The sequence below is a fragment of the Gracilinanus agilis genome, chromosome X (genome assembly GCF_016433145.1).
Source record: "Gracilinanus agilis isolate LMUSP501 chromosome X, AgileGrace, whole genome shotgun sequence".
NCBI classification, from domain to species: Eukaryota; Metazoa; Chordata; class Mammalia; order Didelphimorphia; family Didelphidae; genus Gracilinanus; species Gracilinanus agilis.
Genome location: NC_058136.1, coordinates 31,946,020 through 31,955,896, shown reverse-complemented (window position 1 = coordinate 31,955,896; position 9,877 = coordinate 31,946,020). Strand labels below are relative to the sequence as shown.

The 9,877-nt window shown below is 40.9% G+C and overlaps 1 protein-coding gene across 2 annotated transcripts; it reads right to left on the bottom strand.

Annotated features, from left to right (window-relative positions):
- Nucleotides 1-348: 348 nt before the first annotated feature.
- Nucleotides 349-9,587, bottom strand: VMA21 (vacuolar ATPase assembly factor VMA21). 2 transcript variants are annotated; one of them, XM_044682539.1, is made up of 4 exons: nt 9,292-9,587; nt 3,229-3,338; nt 2,508-2,693; nt 349-961 (listed from the first exon to the last, which is right to left on the bottom strand). In XM_044682539.1, the coding sequence occupies exons 1-3, from the start codon at nt 9,342-9,344 to the stop codon at nt 2,551-2,553; spliced, it is 306 nt and encodes a 101-aa protein (XP_044538474.1). In that variant the 5' UTR covers nt 9,345-9,587; the 3' UTR covers nt 349-961; nt 2,508-2,550. The 2 variants fall into 2 exon arrangements, with proteins under 2 accessions (XP_044538474.1, XP_044538475.1); XM_044682540.1 differs by having other exon boundaries at nt 349-923.
- Between the last annotated feature and the right edge of the window lie 290 nt (nt 9,588-9,877).

The window sequence follows — 9,877 nt, the reverse complement described above, 5'->3', positions numbered from 1 at the left end:
GATGTAAACTCAAAGGAAACAATCCCTACTCTGAAGAAGCTACCTCAAGGAGCTGTGTGGGGGAGAGGACATACTTAATACCTTTAGCACCAAAGCCAATTGCTGAAGTCTAATATTTCATATAAAATGGTATTTAAATAGCTAATAACAATAAAGGTATCTAGTGGCAAAAGCTTATTTTTCCCCATTTTCTTCATAATGGAGACATTCAGGGAAGGGAGGTGGGGAGTGATGGGTGAATAACTAATTAGGTAACAGTAATTAGAGTCAAATACAGAGAGAGGGTATATAATAGACATCTGCAACGGGCTCTTCCTTAAGACCTACAGCAAAATAAGTTTAAAAATATTTGCAAGGGTTCAAAACACAAGTCTTTATTAAGATGTTTTATATGAGGCACATACATTGTGCAAAAGAAACTCTTCGTAAACACTTTCCAAAACAGTCCTATTTGTCATTGACCATCTATGGAATGCAAAACAGTAGGAGGCTCCATCGTTGGGAAAACAGCTGCTTGGAAAATAAGATGATTTTTGTTCTTTCTCAACACTGGTTTTCAGGACCTCATTCTAACAGTAGTGACTAGAGCCTTTGCTTTTGTTTACCTGCTTAGGTAAGCACATGACAAACAGTGGGAACCCCATACCCTGGGTGAACACTTGGGAGTCGCAGAAAAAAAAATATTGGAATCTCACACTAGAAATTCACCTTAAAAATAGGGGGAAAAAAAGATGCCCAGGGAATAAGAAAAAGTCTAGGAATGGTGTAAAAAGAATTGTATAACATATGTAGATAGTAAGCAAGAGTTCCACTTAAGATGAAGCAACTGATATCAAAGACTCTTCCAGAAGACTATCAACTCTTGGCCTAAAAAGGATCCTTTTGCAGGAAGTTCAGGAGGTTCCACACTTTCCATTCAGAACCTGTGTGTTGGAAGGAGATCTTGCACTGAAAGACAACACTGAGGGCCAAAAAGAGAGGTCTAATAAATTTGGATACCTATACATTTTCCTACCCCTCAATCAAATAAACTTTAATTCCTTTATCTAGTTTTTACCTTTACTCATTTGTTCTCATTCCCTCAATCTACTTTTTTTCCTCAAAACTAATTTAAATCCCTTATAGTAAAACCAAGAACAAAGGCAAGCTAATGAACAAATCCCCTTAACTCAATCTCAGAACTTTTGCTACAAGGAAGCTCTGATATTGCAAACTGACCAGTTTATTGATAGTAAAAAAGATCCACAGTAGGGGGGGAGGGGTCAGTTAAGTGGCTCTGTGGATGGAGAGCCAGGTCTAGAGATGGGAGGTCCTAGGTTCAAATTTGGTCTCAGACACTTCCTAGCTATGTGACCCTGGGCAAGTCACTTAACCCCCATTGCCTAGCCCGTAGAGCTCTTCTGCCTTGGACGCAATACACAGTATTGATTCTAAGACAGACAATGAGGGTTAGAAAAAAGATTCATAGTGAGACTAACGTATAACAAAATGACCTATGTAAATGCTCACCAGGAGAACATGGAAATCAAAGTTGGGTAAAATTCTCATTGGCTTAAATCAAGGATTTCTCTAAAATTAGGAAATGGCTATAACCACTGGAGGCTATTGACTTCAAATGATTGGAAAGGATGCTATCCCAAGGCATCTTAATCTCAGTGCTAATATCTGTGCTCCCCATCCCCAAGCAAGAATAGTATCATTTTTTAAATCTTTGTAGACCCAACAAGCACCACATATGACTTGGCAGGTACTTTAAACACAACTATTATTGAAAGGGTCTTTGTTCTCATCAATAAGACCCAAGTGATAGTGGACATTTCAAGGGCTGTATTTCTTGGGAGACTAAAATCCCCTAGTCTCAGAATAATAGGAAAGTTTTACTTGTGAGACAATGTTTATGAAAACTATGGAATTATTTTGAATAAAGACTCATTGTTGACTAATTTAAGTGCAGTAAAAAAAAAACATCTAAGTTATCTTTCAATAGTCAATTCACTAGAGAAACAGGACCCTGCTTTAGCATATGCATCCTTCGAAAAAACCAAAGATGCTTTAATACAAATGCTATGATTAATTCCAGTTTTCACCCAAAATAAAGTACTGAAAAATTCATACTGACTATGAAATAAATCTTAAATGTGCAACATCTCAGTGAAAGATTAATTTCAGTGTCTAAAACCTGAGCACTTATCTACATGAAAGGAAAACAAAAAACCAATCTAATGGCCTGAGCAGTTTTCTACTCGTTTCCAGTGTAAAACAGTTTAATTTCACAAAACTTGCATGGGTCCTGAACAAATGTACACACAATACAATAAAACATGGTAAAACATATTTTCAGTGTAAAAAGATGAAATTTTTTGCCTATCAATTCAGCTAGTTGAATTTCTAATTTTTTATTTTGCAAAAGTATACTTTACAAACTACTGTACTCTGAGAAGGTCTCCTCGGATAGAGAACTTTAAGAGTTGCCTGCATATTAGCCTAATCATAAACAGACTCTGTACCTATTTTCATTTTTCTATCCATTATCAAAAGGTGATGCGCCTTTCAATCTTGTTTGCCTTCCCGCCACTGGCGTGAACCTTCATTCCATGCGACGTAGACAAAGAGCGCAAGTACCACGTGAACAGCAATAACAGCAACAATTGCAGCATAAAAATAACTGTCTCCATTGGACATCCCCAAGAAACCTGTATGGGAAACAGACACATTTTTGTTTTATACCAAAATGTACCAAAAAACAACCAAATTGCACACACTGATCCTCTCATCTGTGGAGGCAGCTCCCCGAGTTAGTACTAGGGTCTGGGAAGTTAACTAGGAACACTGGGGTAAGCCAATTATCCTGGAGGAAAACTACAATTATAACTTTCTCTAGAACCTCATCTCCTCTTTTTCCAGTGTCTGTAAAAGGTGTATTCCTCAGCTCCTGCTTCCTTTGCCAGACCCTGATCCCAGTGAGACACCAGAGACAACTTACAAGATTAAACTAAGCCATTTTGCAGAAAAAGATCAATAAGTAAGATGTCAAGCTCCAAATGAAGTAAACAACAAAAAAAATGGCCTTTCTGGAAGGGACTAAAAGCAATTTGACTTTTGGGAAAACAGCCACAGAATCTTAAAGAAAGCAAATTAAGAGTATTTAGTTAGCAAGTATCAGATAGGTCATAAAAGGACATAAGTTAAAATGGAACAAGATGAAAAAATTGTCTGGTTTAGAATTACCTTCAAACACATAAGATTTAGAAGAGAAATATAATCCAATAGGTAGGGTGATCATTAAAGCTGTGAAAACCAGAAGAGTCTTCAGAGTCGATGTTAATGAGCCTTCATTTCTGAAATGGACAAAAGAACATATAGATAAAAGTCAAGATAGTCAATAATGCAGTATTCCGTGCTAATAGCTAGGCATCACATAGCAACACACAGACTCAGAAAAAGCTCTATGTGTTGAAGGAACTTAAAATCTAGTTAAGAATGAGGAACAGGAAATATGGACAGGAAACAACTAATGAAGGAGTGCAAAGCAACGTTATCAATAAGGGCAAATCAATACAGGGCAAGCTGATTAAGTGCTGAGGGGATAAAAGAGGTAGGGGTGACTGGGGTCATTCAGAAAATTGCTCAAACACATTCCCTTAATATCTCTTCAAACAAATAAGTACAGTACAAAATGAGTGGCCTTCATTCAATAAAGCAGCTGTGTTCAATATTTGCTGTAAAACACATTACTAGTGATGTAAACCACTCCACCAACATCATCTTCCGTTATAAAACCAGAATTTTTTTGTGTTGGGGGTGGGGGGTGGGGGGGTGAGGGTAATTCTTGTGAAGGATGGGGTGGGAGGGGGAAGGCCTGACTCCTAATTATTAAAAAAAAAAAACCTGAATTTAAAATGCAGTCAGCATTTTATTATTAAGTTATTTTAAACTTTTTTTTAAAATCAGAACTGTTATTATAACCATCAAATATCAAAGCCAGAAGGGACTCTGAAGATCATTTGATGCCAGGGGCAGCTAGGTGGCTCATATCACAGAGTGCCAGGCCTGGAGTCAAGAGGACCTGTATTCAAATCTGGCCTTAGACATCACCTAACTGTGTGACCCTGGGCAATTCACTTAACCCTGTTTGCCTAGCTCTTACCCTTCTATATTAGTGTTGTTATTAAAACAGGAAGTAGGAGTTAAAAAAAAAAAAGATGATTTGATGCCACCCCTTCCTTCATCAGATACTGAAGCATGGGCAAGGAACATCACTCACTCATAACTGTTTAATCAGTGGCAGAGTCAGAATTCAGAAACCATCACCTGGTGCTCTTCCCATTATACCATCCTCACTGGCTGTGCTCTGCTCTGCACAAACTGGAGACATCAAAAAGTCCAACTGTGGCACTGTAGCAGAAGCTCTGGCAATGATTTTTTTTTTACAACCTAACATCATTCTCACTCTAACTGGCTAAAGTGGAGGTATTATTATAAGCTGTTTGCTCAACCTCGGACCACCTGACCACTTTTGCCATTTCTATAGGTGTCTCTTGAGGCCTGAGCCACTTAATCTAACTTTCCCTTAGGAATTTTTTCTCTCCCCTAGGGGTTACCACCTCCTTGGATTATCTCTTTACATGTCATATCCCACCACTATACTAAGCTCAAAAGGTAGGACAATTACTTAAGCTGGATTTTACCTCCTCCAAGGTGCAATGCTCTGCAGGTATTAAGTTAGGGGGTTCTTAACCTGAAGTCTGTGACTTTAAAAAAATCTTTTGATAACCATATTTCAATAATCGGATTTTTGTAATGCTATGTATTTTATTGTACACATTTTAAAACATTCTGAGAAAGGTTCCAAAGTCTTCACCAGAATGCTCAAGGAGTCCATATCACAAAAAAGGTTAAGACCTGCTCTTAAGTCCTTAATAAGTGTTGACTATATTGTTCTTATACTTCTTCACATATTAACTTGCCAAAGATGTGATTTCTGAAGTGTGGGGACTCTCTCCACAGATTCAAATAGGAAATCCTCTTTAATTTAGTTTCTGGTCTTCAGGTGTCAAAAATGTCATCACCCTGCAGTCAATAGTCCTTCAACTAGCCTGTATCCCACCTGGTAGAGTTTGTCAGAATTTGTGGTCAGCAAGTATTGTGTTTGAGAACCCACAGTATTTGTGCCCATGGTCAATTTATATTGATACTTTGTTTTTTAACATCCTCCCCCTCACCACTCAGTCCCATCACTTGAATCTTGAGCAAATGCTTAGTGTCTCTCCTCCTGGAGCTTATCATCCTCTTAGATAAGTCTACAAGGACTGAAGAGACTAATCCTGACTTGACCCTGAAAGGTCATCTAAATGCATATGACTACTATCCAATGCCTACAGTAACCTGCAAAATGATGGAATGGACTTGTATTGCAGGAGATTGTTCTCTACTTAGTTGTTTTAATGGCTGTCCACAAAACAAGGTAGTTAGTTGCTAAAACTAGCAAAATGCCCATCTGCTGAGGGGATTGGGGGCAGGGGGCAGAAATCCAGTGAGTTCTAGCAGGAGATAAAGAATCTTAAAAGCTGTAAGAACTGTTGATATAATTTTGGACAATACTCTCTTTTTACAGATTGGAAAACTGAGGCTCCAATGGGCTCAAGAGACTTGCTTACAGTCCCATTACTAGCAAGTGGCAGAGCTGAGATTCAAATTCAGATCTGCTAACACAAAATGCTGAGTTCTTTCCACTATACTATACTGCTAGAAATAAGCAGTGGAACAGAATATTCCATATACCACAGGTGTGACTGTGATTCAGTTCATAATGTCCTGAAATTCAGAGTTCTGATAGGCAAGGGATAACTTTGTAACTCTTTGATGTGCTAAAAATAAAAAAGGCTTAAGTTATTTGTTCAGAAAGAGCTAAGTCCAGAAGTTCATAAAGAGCAATCTTGACCACTTTTCCTAACATGGAGTAGGCTACTTAATGTATTTGCTGTTTTAAGGCTGCATCTGTGGTAGCTGAAAAAAATTATTTCAAGTATTGAAACTGGAAATCTACTATAATGTGTTGAGTAAAAACAAGACAATCCAATTTCATTTATGCAATAACAATATAGATGCTTCTATAACTCTGAGATACTTCCAATTGCTGTCTTTATTATCTACTTTTCCATTTTTGAAAATGAGCATCAGTAGCATTCTGGATTGTGACCATGTAATTATGGAACTGCATAGAGTTGAAGGTCCAAGGTAAGAACACTCTATTTCTCTCAATGCCTATAAACTCCAACCTGTTTCAACTGGTGCCTCTGTCACCCTCAAAGGTAGTATTCAGTATTTGTCCTCAAATAAATCCCTTGATCTTATCCAACTGGAGAAAAAAGTGAGAAAGGTTTGTTGAATTAAATTTTGATTCTATTTACTGTAAAAGTTACTGTTGGTAGAACTCTGTGGAAACCAGGCTGGGAAGGGAACAAGAGTTTAAAATTAGTCTAGAAAATGGTGTTGGCTATTAGCTTCAATACTTCAAGAACCCATGATTTCAATAGTAGAATGACTGCTCCCTTTGCAATCGCTCCATTGCTTATTAGATGGCTTTAGTGAGCTGCTGTGCCCAAAAGATTAATCACCCTGCAGTCAACTTGGTGATCAAGCCTTTAAAATTTATCTTGGTCCCTGGATAACAGATATAAATCCCATCACTGCTGGAACTATATGGTGTACAGGGGAAAGATTTCTGGATCTGAATCAGAAGCCTTGGGTTCAAATCCTAGTTCTGCTACTTCTTATCTGTGTAACCATGGGCAAAAGTTACTCTGCTTCTCTGAGGCTCAGTTACCTCATGTGTCAAACAAGAGGTAGAATTAGATGACTGTAATGTCCCTTCCAACTCTAAAAAAGTGCCCCTCATGGCTCTCTCTACTCTGGGCTCTCTTCTCTCCCTTGGTGATCTCATCAGCACCCACGGATTTAATTACTATTTCCTCTATGCTGATGATTCTGAAACCTGCCTCTCCCACCCCAACCTCTGCTGATCTCCAATTTTGCATCTCCAACTGCCTTTTGGACATCTTGATCTAGATAACCGGGATCCATCTTACACTCAGTGTCTAGTCATCCTGCTCCTCCAGCCTTCCCTATCATCCTCCTCCCAATGCATCAGACTCACAACCTAAGGGGTCATCTTGGACTCTCACAATTTCTCTTCTCCCCTATCACCTTGCAATACCCCTCCAATATGTCTCCTTCTCTCCTCTGACATTGGTACCACTCTAGGGCAGGCCCTCATCACTCTCTCCAAACTCCAGCCTGTCTTGTATTCAGCCACTAATGTAATTTTCCTAAAGCAGGTCCAGCCATGTTGCTGCCCCCACTCCCACTCAATAAACTACAATGGCTCCCTATTACCTCCAGGAATAAATACAAATGATCTGTTTAGCATTCAAAATTCTCTTAACCTTTCTCCTACTACCTTCCCAGTCTTCTTTAAATAGTCTTCAGTCTAATGACACTGGCTTCCTGATTGTTCCACAAACAAGACAGTCCATCTCAGCTCTGGGCACTCTCTGACTGACCCCCCCTTGCTTGGCATGCTCTCTTTTCTTTTTCTGCTCTGACTACTGACCTCTGTGGCTTCTCAACTAAAATCCCCCTTTCCATAGGAAACCTTGCCCAACTCTTCTTAATGCCAATTCTTTCTCTCTGTCACTTCCTATTTATCTGTATATAACTTGCTTTGATTATACAGGTACCCCTTCCACAACGGGGTGGCGAGGAGGAGAATTAAGAGACATGGTGCCCTCCCTTGATACCAGAAAAGTTTGAATTTTTCTTCTTTCATGGGGTGTTTATGGTACCTTCTTGTGAAATTTGGGTTAAGTATTTGGTCATGGGATATATGTAGGTGAATGTTAACATTTCTAGCTTTTGTGCACTGTCTGCTGGCTTTAGAGTTAATTTTGGCAAACTTTTGCTTTTTACTTATTTTAACTTTAAAAAAGAAAAACTTTTAAGAAGAAACTGTATATTTAAGGAATTAAACAATAAAATATGTTGATATACAATACTATACATATATTTTATGTGTTTCTGAGATGCTAAAACACATAGTCTCTTTTATCGTACTGTAAGCTCCTTCAGGGCAAGGACCATCTTTCACCTCTTTTTTTTTATCCCCAGAGTTTGGCATAGTATTATTATTATTATATATATAATATATATTATTATTATACATTGATCATAACGAGTAACAAATGTTCAGTTATCTCTGACTCTTCATGACCCCTGTGGATCCTTTTTGTCAGAAAGAGGTTAAATGACTTGCCCAAGGTCATACAACTAAGAAATGTCAAGGCTGGATTTGAACTCAGTATTCCTGACTCCAGGTCCAGTGCTCTTGACTATTGAGCCTAATTCCAGTGCAATTATTAATTACTTAAATCCAGGACTCTAACTTTAGCTTGTACTCCTTCACCATTGCTTTCCAAAGTGTAGTCCTACCTCCAAACAGGGGTGGAGCTAGGGAGGCAGGTACACTAAAAATCAATTTACACAAGACTCCACTCAACATTCAATTGTCATTCCTACCACTTCCCCAAAGAAAGCAGTATGAAGTTGATTCCCTTCCAAAGCACTTCTGAATCCCATCCTTGGAAAGGGGCTCTCTCGGCCTTTTCCATTCAATCGCAAACTCTAGTTGGGCTTAAGATGCAGTGAAAATTATTTGTACTCAAAGGACCCTTTCACGGGACTTATGGTTCAGAAATTCAGAGCTGTCCTGGGACCTCAGAGCCCCAAAAGAAGAAAAGTTGGATAACTCGCCAGAGATCATATGGGTTATAGGCAGAGCCTAGATTTGAACACAGATCCAGCACCCTTTTCCCAATATTTTGGTGGTCTTTCAGGTTAAAGTGTGGCATAAGTGCTGGTCTGGGAGACGGCATGCCCTGGGTCTAAGTGATTCCCTAGCTGTATGCCCCTCCACAGTGCACCGCTTCAAAGTACTACCTAAATTGTCAAATTGTGATGCCAAGTGGTGGGGCGGGCACCGCACCACAATCATTCCTCGGCCCCGGAAATCCGGAGTTCGGTTGCCAAAGGGATGCTGGTCTGAACTGGCAGGATAGGGAGGGCTCCCATTTATTTCCAGGCCCAAAAGAGGCAGAAGTGGGCAAGTCCCGGGCAAACCCTAAACCGGCAGTATGGCTGCCTCCAGCCCCCACCCCACCCGGGCCGGTCCCGGCTGCACCCAGACCCACGGTTGGCGAGTGGAGGCCTTCCCCTCAGGGCGGGCGGGCTGGTTACCTCTGCTCGGGCGGCTGCAGTGCGCTCTGCGTCGTCTTCTCGAGCCGTTCCATCTCGGCCAACAGCAGGGATGAGAGTAGGGAGGAAACGGTGAAAACCTGCGCCCGGGCTTACTCGCTCCCGCGCTCGCTCCTCCGAGGTCGTGGGTTGCGGGCTGCGTCCTGCGTGCTGCGTCCTGCGTGCGTGCGTGAGGGGGGGAAGTAAAGTGAACTGAACTGAAGTGAAGCCCACGGCGAGGGCGCCTCGTCAGCTGACCCCTGGCGGAGGCACGCGCCCCGACCCTAAACCTGACGGGGGTCGAGGAGAAAGGCCAGAGGTCACGTGAACGCAGGTTGTGGGTCACGTGAGGCGTCTGGCGCGTGCGCTCTGGCCACACCTCCTCACTGGATTCTTTATAAGGGACTGCGTTCGGCCTGAGCTCGTTTGCATTCCTACGTTTCTGCTCTTGAGAGGGTTCCCGCGTTACTTTTTCGGCCTCTCTTTTTCGGGGACCCGGCTTCAAAGAAAGTTTGTGACTCGGCCGTAGTCACACGACCTGTGATGGAAACCCTTTTTTGGGAGTCCAGACAAGCCGGAGTGGTTCTTC